The following is an 18,878-nucleotide window of genomic DNA, read 5'->3' on the forward strand; positions in this document are numbered from 1 at the left end:
GAACCCTTAACTTGCAAGGTATATTGTTCCTGTTTTGGTTTCACACTGACTCCCCAATAGAACCTCTGACCTCTACTGTACAGGCTCCCAGACCTTAGTACCACTGATGCCATGTTATAGGCACCATTCTGACCTTAAAATCCAGCGTGTAGGCTCCACCAACACCTGCCAAAGCGGGAACAAAGACCTAACTCATCAAAGACTGGTCCGTAGTTTCAGGAAAGTTCCTAAATGCATGAATCTTGCTTTTTGGCTTCTATAGTTTCTGCTTCCTGCTAACTGAAGTGTGACAACCAGGATGTGTTTTTTTGTGCATAAAAGACAAAGGGCTGTATGGCTGAGGGCTGCATGATTTGGGCAAGTTCCCCATGTAGCTGCCAGCCGTCAATAAAGCTTTTCTTTTTGACTTTGAGTGTCCATGTGGTGGTCTCAGGTGGGCTTGCTTTGCAACATTACATATGTGTGTGTGTTGTATCACACACACACACACACACACACACACACACACACACACACACGCACATACACACAAATCATAGTAATGTTAAATAAATGGTTTATCTGCCCTTTGTCCAGACATTCTTAAGAATTACTTGGCAGAGAGTTAATTCAAGTGAAAGCAGGGAGAAGGCTTGGTAGGGGCAGAGGAGATTTCATCAAGGACTTTGGAGTAGAAATGGGCCTACTTTTCTTGCCACATGACTTCCCTGAGTACTCCTAGCCAGCCTTTGCGGTCTCTGATGTTCAATTGGAACCTCCGGCTCACTCCTGCTTGATCCAGAAAGCCTCATTCCTGCCTTTCTCTCTCCAAACCCCGCCTGCTCAGGGGGTCTCTGAGCAAAGGAAAGGTGCCAAAAAGCCCAGTTCTGCATTCTTGGAAGCTACTGCAGCTCCTCCCCTGAAGTTGACAGCAGCCCAAGTCCCTGCCTAAAGTGCTCAGCTTTTGACCAAACCCAGCTGTGGAGGACACGTCATCACCCCTCGCCTACAACCTATATAATCTCCCTGCTTTATTTTGGGCCTGCGGCTTCTCCAGCCTCCGTCTCTGGGACTGGAGAACCCATCTGGGAGTTGCTTTGCTCAAATAAACCTGTTCTGCTTTTTCAGTTCAGCTTGATCTGGTTTACGGCATTGGTGGAGAAACCTGTTATGGGGAGGAGGGGAGAGAAAACCTATTACCTGCTCTCAAGGAGCTTAGCATGTAGGAGGAACATTCAAGGCCAGCCAGAAAGAAAAAAAGAAAAAGAAAAAAAAAAGACAAGTAATAATAACAGAAAAGAAAAGAAAACCTAGCATTTTTGTGGCAAGTTAGGGTGGGAGAGAGGGAACTTAATGACAGGTTTTTTTGTTTTTTTTTTTTTTTTTTGGTTTTTCGAGACAGGGTTTCTCTGTGTAGCTTTGCGCCTTTCCTGGAGCTCACTTGGTAGCCCAGGCTGGCCTCGAACTCACAGAGATCCGCCTGGCTCTGCCTCCCGAGTGCTGGGATTAAAGGCGTGGCCACCACCACCCGGCCTTAATGACAGTTTTGCTGGTGCAAAATTTATTCACAGTCCACATCCGTTAATAAGAACTTTGCTTTGCTACCTGCATTTTTTCCCTTTCTCCTGACCCTCAGGACCGCATGGTCTGTCATTGTGTTCGTAGGAATTTTGAGGTGTGGCATTAGAAAAACAGATTAGGACACAGAACAGGAAGATGGGAAGAAAGAGAAACGAGCCTTGCTGTCTGGATGTGTCCAGGTTTCTTTTGTCATGGCAAATTCTGTCAGTGGGTAAAGGGAAAAGAAATTAAAGCAAGGAACAAAGAGACTCAGTTAACTGCAAGAGATCTGAGGGAGTCTGAGTACGTTGGCAGTCTCAGAGCTGGGCAGGACAGCTGGGGGGGGGTATCTTAACAGGGTTTCTGTAGATGGGTAGGGAATGAAGGAGTTTTTAAGAAATCTTGCTGAGAACTGTGGGCTGGACTCACTTTATATACTTCCTTGGTCAGCGTGTGATTCTGGGAGCTGTGGTGATATATTGTGTACCCTAATAAAATGTATCTGAAGATCAGAGAACAGAACAAGCCACTGGATTAAACATAGATGCCAGGCAGTGGTGGCACACACCTTTAATCCTAGCACTTGGGAGGCAGAGATCTGTCTGGATCTCTGTGAGTTCAAAGCCACCCTGGACTACATGAGATTGACTCAGTCTAGGAGAGAAACAGAGCCAGGCAGTGGTGGCACACACCTTTAATCCCAGTATTTGGAAGTCACACACCTTTAATCTTTGCACTTGAGATCTCATGCCTTTGCTGTTAGTATTGTGGGAAACACACACGCCTTTAATCCCAGCACTAGGAAGGAAGTGATATGGGTAGGTGGAGAAAGGTATATAAGGTGTGAGGAGACAAGAACAAAAAGCTTTTCGACTGAGGAAGCCTTTTCAGGCTGAGGAGTCCTAGAGGTAAGACATAGATAGCACTGGCTTGTTCCTTTGTCCCTCTGACCTTTCAGCTTTTACCCCAGTATCTGGCTCTGGGCTGTTTATTAAAAGACCATTTTAAGATTCCTGTTACATGGAGCTCCAGATTATACAGGCGTATGTGGTCTGTGTGACTAAGGGTTTCCCTGGTCTCACTTTACTGCCTTCCCAATGCGGCTCTGGATAGTCAAGGGGCTTATAGAACTCTGTCTTATAGCGAGAAGGTGAGCGCATGTCCTTCTGGTGAGGCAGGCTTCTCTTCCTGCCTTACAGCTGCCTCCCAGCATGCTCTTGCAAAGGAAACCTGTCCTTAGCATTCTCCTGGGATCACCTGGAGCATCCCCTCCACCTGCACATGGACACCTCTAGACACCTGCTTTTTCGGTCTTGACTTACTAGCTCCTTCATTACCTTTCCTTCCGTAGTTTCCTTCACAAAAATATAGTTTGGAGGGCAACCTCAAACCCCAAAATGCAGTCCCTTTGAAACAAAGAACCTTGGAGTCAGACCCCAGGGACCGGAAGGTTGTATGCACTGACAGCGTCATGATGGACTGTGTAGTCTCCGATAATCTAGCCATGCTTGTTACCACCTGGGGCAAAGCAAAGGCACGAAAGGATTGGCCAGAAGAACTGCCAGTGTCTCCTAGCGGAGGAATGTTGCTACCAGGTGGGTGTGAGGGCAACCGGCCAATGGGAAATCTGAGCCTTTGGGAGACTCACAGCTGATGCAGGTGTGACCTGGGAGTCCGCCACCCCTTGCTGCAATGGGCTATTCTTAGGGTGGTGCTATCTGCTGAGATTAGCTGGTGACCTTTTACCTGCTAGCCCAGATATCAAGTTCCTGGGCACTGGAGGCCCAAAGGATCCCTTTAGTCCCTCCAGATTCCTAGAAGAGCGAGAGTTCAAAGGTGCCTCCCATCTAGGTGGGCTCAACAAGGGAGCAGTAAGAGGTTCCCAGATGCCATGTTGGACTTTAAGTCAGCCAGTGTTGGGCAGAAACGGATGGGCACATGCAAGGAGAGGCAAGGGCACCCCAGGGCCTGCAGTACAAGCTAAGAGTGGGGCCAAGGTCGCTTCTCGCACTTGGGAGAGATCATGGTCAAGTCCGGGCTTGGGATTTCCCGTCACTTGAATTTATTGAGAAACCATTCTCCTGGAGGAGCAGAAGCAGAGCTGCGATGAGGAAACTAACATCATGGGGGGAAAGGGGAAGAAAGGGCCAGAAGGGAACTCAGGCTTATCTGGCACCTGGCCTGTGGCAGACTGTTTGCTCACGCCTCCCAACCATCCTTCAAGATAAGCCTTGTTGACCCCATTTTTCCAGGTAAGAATCTGAGGTTCTCAAAGGGAGTCCTGCACCCCTGCAGTCTCACACGCAGCCCCTCCATGCGGAGGATGGAGACGACCCAAGTCATCTTTTTCCAGGAAAGAAAGTAGTCAATTGACTCACGGCGAAATCTACGTATCATCTGGCTTTTGTCTCCTGATTTTCCACGACTTATAAGACTGCCGTGGGGCATGGTGGGGGGGAAATGGGGATCTGTATCTCTCGACTTTGGGCAAACTGTACCGAAACTTATTTTCTGTTAGTGATGTCTGTTTTCTAATTTATTTGGGATACAGGGAAGCTAGGTAGTGGATTGTGGATCTGAGCCTGGTAACAGAACCATAAAGCAAACCCAGCCACTCACTCTTGGGAGAGGAGGAGTGGATCCTGGTGCTCACACAGGCCGGGCCTGAGCTGAGAGGGGCTGACCGCAGATTTTATTGTCCTGTAGGGGCTGGAGAGGAGCATGGTGTAGGGGACACCCATCTCCAATAGGCTAATCAGAGAGACACATACCAGTGAAATGCAGGGGATGTGGGCACACTGAGGAGGACAGGGCCGGTGACTCCACCCAGGCCGTCTTTGGACCTGGCGTTGGGTTTGGATTAAATAGCAGGTGACAGGTGTGCAGATGTGCAGTCCTGGCCAGGCTGCTGTCCCACCAGTGTTCACCCAGCTCCAGTCTTCCCTGCAAGGTGGTCTGACAAGGCAGCCGGACTGTGCGCGACCTCTTTCAGGACAAGGCAAGTCTTCCTCTGGACGGCACTGGCTGAAATCTGTCTCTTCTCCCAGCCTTAGACTCCTGGGCAATTCCAATTCCTTAGGGGTCCATTGTTTCAGTAGTCTGATAGCCAAAGGGAAGGGTGTCAGCGTCTCTCTTTAAAACATTTTCCTTCCCACCAAAGTGGCCACAGAATGACAATGTCAACTGCTTCCAGAAAACAAAGCAAAGCCTGTCTTCAACTACGGTTCTATTGCTGTGAAGAGACACCCCGACCAAGGCAACTTTTATAGAAGAAAGCATTTAACAGGGGGCTGGCTTACAGTTTCAGAGACAGTCCATGAGCATCATGACGGGGAGCACGGCATGGCTGCCTGCAGCCCGGGGTAAGAGCCGCAGGAAGGATGGAGCGGAAAGTAGATTGAGACAGGTCTTTTTTTGGTTTGCTGCTGGCCGTTGCTAGGTGTAGCCAGTAAGTGCTCAGTTAAAGAATGTTAGATGATTGATAACATCTTTCCTGGCTGGCGGGCATTTGGGGTCGGAGGAGCAGGGAAGACAAGAATCTAGAGGAACAAGTTACTTTAGTTCCAGAAAGCAGATCACTGTAGCTACTGGAATTGTCACGGTTCAACCAAAATGGAGGAACTTACAAAATGGCACGACTCTGACTAGCCTGTAAGAAACAAAGGCATCTGAACAGGGTTTTCCAGAGGAGGAAAATGGCCCCACTTCCCCTTCGGTCACTTTGACATGCAATGTAAACAGAGTGCCAACGTACGCATCTTCTGCCACTGAGTCCTCCTCTTTGCCTAGCTAAGCCCAGGAGGCTGGCTTAACTTGGCTTTCAAAGGAAAAAAAAATCCGAGAAGGACTCTGATCCAGCAAACTTAGAGAAGTGGCCAAGGATTGTGGTATATGCCTTTAATCTCAGGCACATCTCTGTGAGTTTGAGGCCAGCCTGATCTACATAGAGAGTTCCAGATCAGCCAGGGCTATATTGAGAGAGCCTATCTCAAAAAAAGAAACAAAAAGGAAGGAAGGGAGGAAGGAATGAAGAAAAGAGGGAGGGAGGGAGGGAGGGAGAGAAGGAGGGAGGAAAGAAGGAAGGAAGGAGAGAGGAAGGGAGGGAGGGAGAAGGAAGGAGGGGAGGAAGGAAGGAAGGAAGGAAGGAAGGAAGGAAGGAAGGAAGGAAGGAAGGAAGGAAGGGCTAGCGCCTGAACTCTGAGGACCCAGTCTTCTTGAGCTGCATGTTGATTAAATCATTGGCCACTCGTGTAGTCAAGTCAACCCTTCAGGCCCTCTTCCCAAACCAGAGGTGGGGCAGTGTGTTTCAGCCCTCAGAACACAAGGGCGGTTGCCATGGCAGCCAGCACCGCCATTCACAGGTTCTCTGGGGACTTTCCAAATCTCCATCAATCCCTTCCTTAACATTGGCGGCGTAGGTGTGGTTAGAGAGGCTAGCTTTCAGTAACAAAAGCTGCCCTATTCTAGAGTTGCTTCTGGAATCGCTGATTAAAGGCTGAATACTTAAGAAAGGGTATTCTTTTACCTGTCTCTCCCTCTAAATCTTTCCCTGTGTGTGTGTGTGTGTGTGTGTGTGTGTGTGTGTGTGTGTGCATGTGCACAGAGAGAGACAGACAGACAGACAGACAGAGAAAGAGAGAGAGCGTCTTCTCTTGTATGTACATTTGGAGGCCAGAGGTCAAGATTGGGTGTAGTGGTTTAATAAGAATGATCCCCATAGGCTCATAGATTTGAATGCTTAGTCACCAGGGAGCCCTATTAGAAAGCATTAGAAGAATTAGGGGTGTGGCCTTGTTGGAGTAGATGTGAGCTTTTTGGAGGAAGTGTGTCACTGGGGATGAGCTTTGAGGTTTCAAAAGCCCATGTCAGGTCCGGTCTCTCTCTCTCTCTCTCTCTCTCTCTCTCTCTCTCTCTCTCTCTCTCTCTCTCTCTCTGTGTGTGTGTGTGTGTGTGTGCCTCTCTGTCTAAGGATCAGGATGCAGAACTCTCAGCTACTGCTCCAGCACCTGCCTGCACACCACTGTGCTCCCCACCATGATAATGGACTAAACTTCTGAAACTGTAAGCAAGCTGCCAACTAAATGCTTTCTTTCGCAAGGATTGCCGTGGTCTCAGTGTCTCTTCACAGCAATGGAACAGTGACTAGGACACGGAGTGTCTTCCACTATCTTTCTCCACCCTATTTCTTTAAAAAAATACATTTTCACTTAAAAAAAAAAAAAAACACTGGAGCGATGGCTCAGTGGTTAAGAGCACTTGCTGTTCTTGCAGAGCACCTGGATTTGACTTCAGCACCCACTGCCAGCCCACAGCCATCTAATAACTACAGTCCCAGAGGATCTGATGCCCTCTTCTGGCCTTTGTGTGTACTGCACACTTATGGTGCACATACATACATGTAGGCAAAACAAAAATGATTTTTAGAAAAAGCTTTCTTTTTATTTTTTATTTTTTTACTTTAATTTTTTGCTTTCTTTTAATTTGTATATCATATGTGTGCCACAGCCTCCGTGTGTAGCTCAAAGGTCAGAAGGTTCTTTCCTTCTACCACGTAGGTCCCCGTTACTGAACTGAGGCTTAGCAGTAAGTGCCTTTACTCAGGAAGCCACTTTGCTGGCCCTTGACTTCAGTTATTTATTTTAAAATAGATTTATTTTATGTTTTGCGTATGTATATGTGTTGCTACCACCGCGAATCTCCGGCTGCCCCACAGCTTTCTTTCTTTTCTTTCAGCAAGGTCTCCAAAGAGTCACAACCCTTCCATTGAAGCTGAGCCAGAAGGACCAGTCAGTCACCTCCTACTCCCTGGAAGCTACGGTGGGGCTAATGTACCCAGAGGAAGACTTGGGTCCTGTGTGGTTCTCTGAGTTCATGGGAGGAGAAGACGCTCTCATTGGTCTCTCCACAGCCCCCAGTCCTTGCCTCACTGGGCTTCTGCTCACCGTTTCTTCCTCCCCACTGCATTCTGCCTGACTCAGAACTCTCCTTTCAGATCCTCCAGAAGCCCACCCCCATCCCCCACCCCACCCATCCCCGCGCCACCTTGCATATAGCACAGCGTTGACTGGAAATGTTCAGGCTCATCTTCTGCTTCACACATGGCGCTGGAGTTCATCTGTCACTCTGTGAGGTGGGTCCTGTTACCAGTCGCTTTCCCCGGTGAGTAGACTGAAGCTGGGAGAGGTCACTTGCTAAAGGTCCAAAGTCAGACAGAGACCTTGGGTGTGACGTGCTGTCTGGCCGGTACACACACACACACACACACACACACACACACACACACACACACACACACACACACACGGGCGGGGGGAGCTTTCCTGCCCTCATTGTTTTCTTAGCTAACATCTTTAGCTCCTTCAGAATTGTCCTAGTTAGCTTTTACTGTCAACTAGAGACAACAAACATCACGTGGGAAGAGGGAGTGTCAACTGAGGGATTGGCCAATGGCCATGCAGGTAGGAAACTCTCTTGACTGTTGATTGGTGTAGGAGGGCCCCTCTCACTGTGGGTGGCGCCACCCCTGGGCTGGCTGTCCTGGGCAGTATCAGAAAGCTGGATGAGCAAGAGCCAGAGGCAGCTAGTCAATAAGCCATGTCCTTCCAAGGTCTCTGCCCCAGGCTGCTGCCGTGAGTTCCTGCCCCGACTTCCCTCGGTGATGGCCTGTGAGGGAAAGCCTAAGATGACATAAACGCTTTCCTCCCCCAGTGGCTTTGGTTATGGTGTCAGTCACAGCGACAGGAAGCGAACTAAGACAAGAATCTGACCATCCAGAACACCCTCAGGAGGAGCCCCGCAGGCCTTGGCAGCCTGAGCTCACTCACCTCTATCCGAGAGTAGCCCACTCCCACCCCACTGCCCCGGGCTGGTCTGTACCCTTCACCGTACCCTTCACCGTACCCTTCACCGTACCCTTCACCGTACCCTTCACCGTACCCTTCACCGTACCCTTCACCGAGCTGCAGGTGCTTGAGGCAGTGGTGGACCTGGTCCAGAGCCAAGTCTAGAACACAGAGTTGAAAATCAGGGAGTGTCAGAGCTTACACATGCGTGTAGGCTAGGAGGGCTATGGGAACGGCCTGGACTTGGTGTAATATACTTAAATCCAAAAATACTGCTCCAAAATAGTTTGATTTAATTCTTTTTTTTTTTTTTTTTTTTTTACTGAATAGAGAACCCTTACCACGAAGCTCCAAAGCGGAGACCTCAGACTGTTGTACTTGTATGAGGGGCCCTCACGAGGCAGGCTGGCCACTTCTAAAAGCAGGGACCTTCCTTCCCTGGCAGGCCCTGTAGCATGCTGGCAGGAATTTTTTTAAAGGGACACTTGGGCCTCACCCTTATGCTATCCAACTGCCGAAACAATGGACCCCGAGAAACTGGAATTGTTCTAGGAGTCCCAGGCTGGGAGGAGGAAAGGTTGAAGCCGGGTGCCGGCCAAAGGAGGGAACTTGTCTTTCTCAAAGAGATTTCATGTAGTCTGACAACTTGTCACGCTACCTGATGGGAGAGACGGGAGTTAAGACAATGAATGATGGGTCAATGACAGATTGGTATGTGTATGATGGGTGTGATATGTATGGGTGTATGTATACAATGTATATGTATGTGTGGGTGATGTGTACGTGTGTATCGGTGTGTGATGTGTGTATGTATGTGTGTGTGTTTGTATGTATGTATGTGAGTGTGTATAAGTGTATGTGATGTATATGTGTAATGTGTGTGATGCATGTATGAGTGTGCGTATGTTCTATGTGTATGTATGTGTCTGTGTATATGTGTGTATGTGCTGTATGTGATATGTGTGTGTGTACGATGTGTTTGTGGGTATGTATGCGTATGTAAGTATGTGTAGGTGATGTGTGTTTATGTATGTGTGTGTGATGTGTATGTGTGTGTGATGTGTTGTGTATGCATGATGTGTATAGAGTGTGTGTGTGGTGTGTGTGTGTGTGGATGTGTGGATGTGAGTTTGGGCACATATGTGCCACAGCATTTGTGTGAAGGTCAGGGACACATCTGGTGTGGATCCTCACCTTGTGAGACAGGGTCTCTTTGTTTCTTGCTGCTGGCTGCAAGCTTCCAGGACTCCTTGGTCTCTCCTCCCTGACCCTGTTAGTTAGAGCACTGGGCTCACAGGTGTGCGTGGTTCTGGACACTTGGGTTCAGTTGTCACACCTGGATAAGCCCTGTGCCCTCTGAGTCATCTCAGCGCAGTCACGCAGACTGCGTGCCCTCCCTCTCTGTATCCCTAAGCCTCAGGTGAGCTCCAAAGACCGGCTTTCCAGTGCAGCTGACGGCAGCAGCAGGGAGGGAGACACAGCTGTGTGCTGTTGCCCCCAGCAACCTGAGAAGTTCTCTTTCGCTTCAGGGACCACCACTCAGGCAAACCCAGGATTCTTGTCTTTACCACAGGAACGAATGTCAGGATAAGTCAGTATGAAGAAGTGTAGTTGGAACTTAGTAAGAGATTACAATATAGATTTTAGGCATGGTGGTTAAGAAAAAGAGCCCCGGAGAAGATGAGACATACCCGAGTGTGGTTGTGTAGTTCTCCAAGGAGAGTTGAGCTTAGGTATCTTTACAGTGGCTGTGCAGGATCCTGAGATTTTCTAAACTAGCTGTCAGAGAGTGTAATTTACAACAAGGTTTAAAGGTAAAGATTTTTTCCTTTTGTAAACAAAATTGTAAGGTGGATGTATGAGGGGTATTGTTTATATCTGGGAACAATAAGGGAGTGTCAAAAACCCAAAGTCGTAGATCATTTTAGCCCTAGGTGAACACAGTTGATTTATTGTCTTTGACATCCTTGATTGTACCATCTTTCAGAAGACCACGCATTGTCTCAGAATGGATTTTGGCCTGGTCAACAGTGCTTAAGTTTCCTGACTCCTTTAGCAGGGTAGCTAAACCTGGTGGAAGTGGAAGAAAAAAAGTTATTTTTATTTTATGTATGAGTTTTGCCGGCATGTATGAATGTGCACCCTGTGTGTGCCTGGTGCCTGCTGAGGCCGGTAGAGGGCATCAGATCCCCGGGACTGGAGATGCCTGTGGTTGTGAGCAGCCACGTGGATGCTGGGAATTCACCACTGAGCTTCAGGGATCCTTTTGTCTCTGTCAATGTTGAGGTTACAGATGTTTGTCACTGTGCCAGCTCTTCCAGGGGTGCTGGGGATCCAAACTCAGGTCTTCATGCTGATGTGGCAGGCACTTTGCCAACTAATCTGTCTCTCCATTTTTGTTACTTTTATTTTTAAAAAAGTTTATGATCCAGAACCAGATGATGGTGGTGCATGCCTTTAATCCCAGCACTTGGGAGGCAGAGGCAGGCAGGTGGATCCCAGAGTTTGAGGGCAGCCTGTGCCGGGAGCCATCCCCGAGGGTGGACAGGTTCCAGCAGAGGATGTAAGGAGCTGGCAGGGGACAGAGGTGAGCCAGGCCATGGTGGTGGTAAGAATCTTGCAGCCTGACTAACAGCCAGAGTGCTTCTTTATGTATACAGAATTTAGTAAGCAGGAATAGATTCATGTTGTTCCAAAATATAGATCATATCATTTTTGGTTTTGGACATGTGTTTCACTTCCTTTTGCTCATCTTTTAGTCATCATTGATAAACCATGATAGGACAGAGTTATCATTTCCAATCATTTTCCTTCATTTTGACATCATTGATAAACAGAATTATCATTTTTACTCATTAACCCGGTAACCCAATTTTTAAGAATCCAGAGGCATATGACAGCCTGTTCTCAGGCCAGTAGCTTTTGTGACTACAAGGACATTAGACCAAAACGAAATCTTCAAGCCAGCCCAGGCAGATTGCCATGTCCCAAGCAATGTATTATTAACTCTTAATGGTGAGAGTGCCCAGGAAAAATCCTGAGGCCAAAGCTGCTGCAGTTATTATTCAAATTTTGGCATAATACAATGTTCTTATTTTATCTTTACAGAATTTGTCTATATGTCTAATCCTGGCATTCTGTTGTTCCTTGGTCATATGACATCACAGTGGCTCTGCATGTGCTAACTTTTCTAAGAAAAGGGAGGTCCTAACATCTCATCCTTTTTTTTTTTTTCCCAAAGGTTTATTTTATTTATTATGTATACAGTGTTCTGTCTGCACTTATCCCTGCAGGTCAGAAGAGGGCACCAGATCTCATTCTAGATGGTTGTGAGCCACCATGTGGTTGCTGGGAATTGAACTCAGGACCTCTGGGAGAGCAGTCAGTGCTCTTAACCTCTGAGCTATTTCTCCAGCCCCAAACATCTCATTCTTATATCATCTTTTTACATCTTTCTTTGCCCAACAATTTAAGTCTCTGTGTAGCACAAAGGCAACTTCAGCTAATCTGTGTTGCTGTGTATATGCCACGTAATTGCCTGGGTGTATAGCGGGAAGAGGCTTGTAGTCTGATCTGTGGCCAACTCCTCTAGCCCACTGAATCTTGTTGACCTTTTTTAAGTTTACTTTGTTTTGAGTATCTTGTTCCTGAGTAAGTACAGGGACAGACAGATGTTTTAAAAATTGTCTCAAAGCCTCATAAAGAGACCTCTGGTTTCTTTATGTGTGTCATAACTTCCAAGGCATAAGGAAGACCTTCAAGTAGATAAGGATATCTCCCTAAAAGCAGGAGGGGCAGTAAGTTCAGGACTTTCCTAGGGAAGCTTAGAAGCAGTACTCCCGGGAGAAGGCATAAATGATTCATAAGAAATTCCCCATCAATCCAATATCCCCAAATTGTACAAATATTAAAAGTCCCCCAAGTATGCAACAGGTGGAGATGAAAACCAAAGGTGACATGGTGGCCATTGTGTGACTCAGGTTTGCTGGATCTTTGTCAAGCAGCTGTGCTGGCCTTATGACTTCTGCTGTTCCCATCAGATATGGCTGTGCCAAGCCTGGTGTACAGAGCAAGATCCAGGACAACCATGGCTACACAGAGAAACCCTGTCTTGAAAAAATATTATGGTCCAGGGAGATGGCTGGTAAAGGCACCAAGGCTGATGGCCTGAGTTTGATCCCTGGTGGAAAGAGAGGAGGGACTCACATATGTTGTCCTCCACACATGCACAAGCACGTGTACGCATGTGTGCATGCATTCGAATGTGCATGCACACTAAAAAAATGCAATAAAATAATTTTTGCAGATATTAGGAGTTGAACCCAAGTCCTCACACATGCAAGGCAACTACTCTACCACTGAGCTGCACTTTTACGTCCTGTTAAAGTTTTATTTTATTTTGTCTTTTTGAGAAAGGGTTTCTCTGTGTAGCCCTGGCTGTTCTGGAACTCACTCTGTAGACCAGGCTACCTTCACATTCAGAGATCTGCTTGCTTCTGCCTCCCAAACGCTGCGATTCAAGGTATGTGCCACCACTGCCTGGCTTTAAATTTGTATTTTGAGATATGGTCCTGTTCTGTAGCCCAAACTGGCCTTGATTTTGCAATCTTTCTTCCTCAGCCTCCCAGGTAGCTCAGATTATAAGCATTTACCACCGCTTCCAGTGAAAGCTCTTTTTATGATACAGTAAACAAGCCAGTTGTGTGAGTTGGCACTGTAGGGTAAAAGTCCAAGTTCACTTCTGGGCTTCGAAAACCCACCAATCCCTGGATGAGCTTGAAAATTCGCCAATCCCCAGGCTCGCCTCAAGTTCAGGATTTAAAATTGCACCAATCCCCACCCTGGAAATCTCCACCCTGAAAAGCTCCACCCCCAACAAACTATATAAAGCCTGCCTCCGACTCAGCTCTCTGCCGCTTCTTACCTGAGCAGAGGAGCCACCCTCTTGTGTCTTTCCCAATAAATCTCTGTGTCAGATTTGTCCTGCAGTGTGGTCTTCCTTAGTTCCTTAACTGCTGGAATGCCTTTCCCTTCCGAGCTGTTACACTCATAGGCACTCACCAGTAATCTTTGTATTCAGGAGACTGAGACAAGAGGATCACAAGCCATAAGGCCATTTTGAGCTCCATATGGAATTCTGGGCAAGCTGGGCTACATATCAAAAGCCTGTCTCAAAATCAAACAAATAAAATGCAATAAATTTATTTAGAAAGACAAAAGTAAATAATTGAAGTGAGTCTGACAAGTGCCCTGGTACAATAAAAGAACACAAAACAAAGCAACCTCTTACCATGATGGTGCTGCTGTTGAGGCACAGTTTCCTCTGAGATTGAAACATTGCGTCCTACAGGAAGCTCCCTCAGCAGGAAGGTAAACAACTCAAAATAGCTTCAGGAAGTCCCTGAAACTGACCAGATTCACTAGGCCCCTCCCTGCCAGAGTAAACAATAAAAGCTATTAAGAGTCCCTCTCAGAGGAAGGGAAGTTGAGCTGCAAAGACTCTGAGACCAGATCAGCTGCCCGGAAGAGGTTTAGACCAACTGAGGCACCTGGAAAGGACACTCTTCTACTGGTTGAGCGGCCTGCAGGCTGTGCAGTGAGCTTCTGGTTCCCTGAGCTGTCACCCATGCTGTGGCGGGCTTTGGTGACACAGCTGTCTTTGAGTCATTTCTTTAACTGTGAGTCATTTCTCCTTTAATTAACCCCTCACCCATATCCCTGTAAGTAACCCCAATAAAACTCATTGGTTCATCAAGTTGGACTTTGGTGAAATCCATACTTTGTTCTCACCTGGTATCCTACTCAGGTGAGGAGATGGGCGTGTTACGTTTCTGCAGGAAGAGCTTTGTCTCACAACAAATGCCAGCCTAGACTACATAGTGAGCTCCAGTTCCCTGGGTTACAGATTCACACACACACACACACACACACACAGACACATACACACACACACACACACACACACACACGTAAAAAGAAATGTACAAAATCTTGGGCAAAGATACAGAGTTTAACAAAACAAAAATCTTAGGTGTAAGAGTGGATTCTAGAACCTCTAGAAAGGGATAATTATTTCAGTACTCATTGTGATGGTTTCAACGAGAATACCCCCCATAAGGTCAGGTATTTGAACGTTTAGTCTTTAGTTGATGGGACTATTTGAGAAGGATTAAAAGTGTGGTCTTGATGAAGGAGGTATGTCACTTAGGCTAAGCTTTGATATTTCAGAAGTCCACATCATTTTCCAGTCTCTCTTTCTCCCCTCCTAACTCTCTGACCTGGGCTTGCAGATCAAACGTAAGCTCTCAGCTACTGCTCCAGTGCCATGCCTGCCTGCCTGATGCCATGCTCCCCACAGTAATGATCATGGTTACCATCTGAAACTGTAAAACCCCCAAATTGAGTGCTTTCCTCTATAAATTGCCTTGGTCATTGTGTTTTGACATGGCACTAGAAAAGTAATCAAAACATTCAGCAAATCTTGGAAACCCTATTAAAATACACATAAAGCATTTTGAAAATAATGGCCATGTGCTACCACCAGGGCCATGTTGATCTGGGTGGCCCGTGCAGCCACATAGGTCCATGGTGTCATCTGGGCCTGGGCTACTACTGCCTTAGGCCATGTCTGGGTCCATAGCCCAACAACAGCCAGGTTCTGGGCTGATGACCATGGCTGGTGTTACCAGCCCTGCACCTCACTGGCCCTGCCCCCATGGGAAAACTGACCCTTCCACCCCCAACTGTAGCGGTAACGCCCGCATTACCGATACCCATTCACCATGTCCAAGCGAAGGGCTGCGGATTAAAAATAGAGACAAGAGACAGCGAGTCATTTGTCATGGCTGAATGCCGAATGCCGTTTATTGAAAGAGGGAAGAAACCTTAAATACAGGCTTACAACACAAATGGAGGATCGCCGGAGGGCAGAAGTTCGATACCAATGGTGTACATTCTTGACCCAATGTTCTACATTCTTGCATCTAAGTTGTTTACACCAAATACAGGATGCACCTAAGTTGTTTACACCAAACACGGGATGTAGGAACAAAGAACCTCCGGTAAGCTCTCTGGTGATCCTCAGGTGAGAAGGAGACCGGCAGGGAATCTGAATAGGGAGGAAATCTGTTCAAGGTCAGCAAGCAAGGCGGCAGCCACTCACAATCGGGGGCCAGGGCCCATGGTGCCCACACCCAACCCCAGCCCCCACACTCAGGAAAGATGGCCCCATCCCTCACTACAGGCATGGGAGAGCTGGGCCCTATGGCATGGCCCTAGAAGATCTGGCTCTGAGGGGCCAGTCCCAGTGGCCTGGACTAAGCAGCTCAGCTACCACCCAGACCCACATCCTGGGCCTTGCGTTGGCCCTCCTTAGCATCTGCCCCATCTATGGCCTGCTGGAATTGGGAAGGGACTGGTCCTGCAGAATGATAACCATGGGATCTCCATGACTTGGGGTGGGATATCTGAGAGGGATTTCAATGAGAGCCCAGTGATGATAGTGTGCCAGAGACCTTGAACCAGACCAATGACTCGTTGCAATGGACATATTGTGGGTGGAGCTGATTGGACAAAAGGGTCTACTGAGTGACACTCTGAAGCCACTAAGATTAATAAAGAGGTTTTAGAAAGTGGAGGATTGAGGTGGGATTTTTTTTTGTTTTGTTTTTAATTAATTTGGGGTGGACATGCTGTAGGAATGTGGGGCAGATATGGAGGGACTAGGAGGTGAGTGGGATTGGGGTGCATGATATGAAATTTCCAGAGTCAATAAGGAATTGTATAAAATAAAAAAACAGAAAAGAACGGTCACTTGTTTTTCATCTACCAATAGGCAGATTCACTGAATAGAGAAAAGTTTCCTTACAAATACTGAATAAAATAGCAAAACTTTGATCTGGAGATATAATTCAGTAGTAGAGCACTTGCCTATCATGTGTGAGGCTCCAAGTTTGGTCTCCTCCCCACCCCACCCCCGAAAAAAAAAAATGTGTGTTACTATATGAGAGAGGATGTCTCATTAGGTAGCTTAGAACTTCCTTTTTTTTTTTTTTTTTTTTTTTGTTTTGTTTTGTTTTTGTTTTTGTTTTTCGAGGCAGAGTTTCTCTGTGTAGCTTTGGAGCCTATCCTGGAACTCACTCTGTAGTCTGAGCTGGCCTTGAACTCATAGAGATCTACCTGCCTCTGTTTCCTGAGTGCTGGGATTAAAGGCTTGTGCCATTGCCACGGCTGGCCTTGAACTTTTGACCCTCCTGTCCCAGCCTTCTCGGTGCTGGTGTGACAAGCTTGTGCCACCAAGTCCAGAAAAACCTTGTATGTTAAAGCACAAACTCGTGAAAAAGGGGAAATGGAAGCCAGAATAACAATAAATCATGATGCCACACTTCAACTTTTCCTCCTCGGAGGGTTGGGGCTGGAAATGGCAATTTAATGAGTGAGGAGAAATTCCTTTAAAATCGTGTGTGTGTGTGTGTGTGTGTGTGTGTGTGTGTGTGTGTGTGTGAGATGGGGGAGGGTGCCTGTATGTCAGGACACTCTGTGGAGGTCAGAAGACAAGCCTATTCTTTCTTCCACCTTGCTTTTGAGGCAGGGTCTCTCTTCTCCTGTGTCTGTTGTGATGCATACAGCTTAGTTGTCTCTAGACCTTCTATCTGACTCCCCCGCCCCTCCCTCCCATCTCACTGTAGGCATGATGTGGTTGTAGATGCCCGTCCCTCCCTCCCATCTCACTGTAGGCATGAGGTGGTTGTAGATGAGTACTCACTCATCTGGCTTTACCTGGATTCCAAGGATTGCACACAGGCAACAGACTCACACAATAAAGACTTCTGCCGGCTGAGCCGTCTCCTCAGCCCTGAAAGTCCTTTTTTTTTTTTTTTTTTTTTTTTTTTTTTTAAACAAATAGTATCAGGACAACTTATCTATATACCAAAAATAATAAATAAATATACTAAGAAATAGCCTCATACCAATCTTTAAATGTAGACAGTCCCCCTCTCATTGTGTACAGCAATGAGATAAAAAAAAAAAAAAATCACAGATCTGAAGTAAATAATCAGTATAACAAATCACCTAAAAAATTAGGAAAATTAGTTTTGATCAAATATATCTTAGATATGACAAAAAAAAAAGAGAGAGAGAGAGAGAGATCCAGCAGATGTGATGATTCACAGCTATAATCCCAGCACTTACGTGGCTGAAGCAGAAGGATTGTCACAAATTTCAGGCCAGCCTTGGCTACACAGCAAGACACTGTCTCAAAAAACTTAAAAAGATCTTCAGGAAGAAATGAAATATTAATCCCAAGCTGAAAGAAAACATTGGCACATCTTGTATCCGTTAATGGACTGTTATGTAGAACGTGGATTGAGTCTTAAAGTTGGGTGTGGCGGTTCATGCCTACAATCCCAGCACTAGAAAGGCCAGATCAGAAGGATTTCTGTAGGCTCATGGCCAGCCTGGTTTGCATAATAAAACCCTGACTTAAAAAGGGAGAAAGCACCTGCTCTTCTCCTTCCCTCCTCCATCATGCGGTGGACTCCTGACTTGGCTTCTCACCATGTCTTCTCACAAGACTTTTGGAATCAAGCAATTCCTGGCCAAGAAACAAGAGCAAAATCGTCCTATTCTTCAGTGGATTCAGATGAAAACTGGTAACAAAATAAGGTACAACTCCAAGAGAAGACACTGGAAGAGAACAAAGCTGGGTCTGTAAGGATTCACACAATGGCAAGACGGTTTATGATGAATTGTAGGTCATCAAGCAATCCTACCACGTGGAGTTCAACATTTTAACCTGAAGACTCGGTTGTGTTTTAAGTTGGGGGAGTAGTTTGTCCAGTAATAAAATGTAGAACCTTCCGAGAGAGAGAGAGAGAGAGAGAGAGAGAGAGAGAGAGAGAGAGAGAGAGAGAGAGAAAGAAAGCACCGGGCAGCAGTGGAGTATGCCTTTAATCCCAGCACTTGGGATCTCTGTGAGTTTGAGTCCAGCCTGGTCTACAGAGTGAGATTCAGGACAGGAACCAAAACTACACAGAGAAACCCTGTCTCAAGGGGGGGGGGGGAAAAAAACAGGAGAGAAAGTGAAAATGAACTGCTACAGCTCAATAGTAAAGCAAGGAGGATGAGGTGTAGCTCAGTGATAGTGTAGGTTTAGCATGCTCAAAGCCATGAGTTCAATACTCAGCACGTGCATGACATCGCTCACTCTCCAAATGACCCAATTTAAAAGTAGGTAAAAGGGCAAATAGCTATATAACCAAGGAAAATTAAATATACACTTACCTAGTAACCCAACAATCTCATGCCTAGTTATCAGCCCCAGAGGAATGAAAACATGTGTTTCTACAAATACTTGATTCCCACAATCAAGAAACATTATTCATAATGACTTAAAGTTGGTAACAACCCAAAAGATAATGAACAGGAATAAGCCAGGCTTTTTTGATGGTGCATACTTGTAATCTCAGCTTTAAGGATGGAAGCAGTTCAAGGCTG

The 18,878-nt window shown here is 46.6% G+C and overlaps 1 protein-coding gene across 1 annotated transcript; it reads left to right on the top strand.

Moving 5' to 3' along the window:
- Positions 1-17,940: 17,940 nt before the first annotated feature.
- LOC114690378 (putative 60S ribosomal protein L39-like 5) lies at positions 17,941-18,162 on the top strand. Its single transcript, XM_028865135.2, has one exon. The coding sequence runs from the start codon at positions 17,941-17,943 to the stop codon at positions 18,094-18,096; it is 156 nt and encodes a 51-aa protein (XP_028720968.1). The 3' UTR covers positions 18,097-18,162.
- Positions 18,163-18,878: the final 716 nt, after the last annotated feature.

Source organism: Peromyscus leucopus, chromosome 7 (genome assembly GCF_004664715.2).
Source record: "Peromyscus leucopus breed LL Stock chromosome 7, UCI_PerLeu_2.1, whole genome shotgun sequence".
Lineage (NCBI taxonomy): Eukaryota > Metazoa > Chordata > Mammalia > Rodentia > Cricetidae > Peromyscus > Peromyscus leucopus.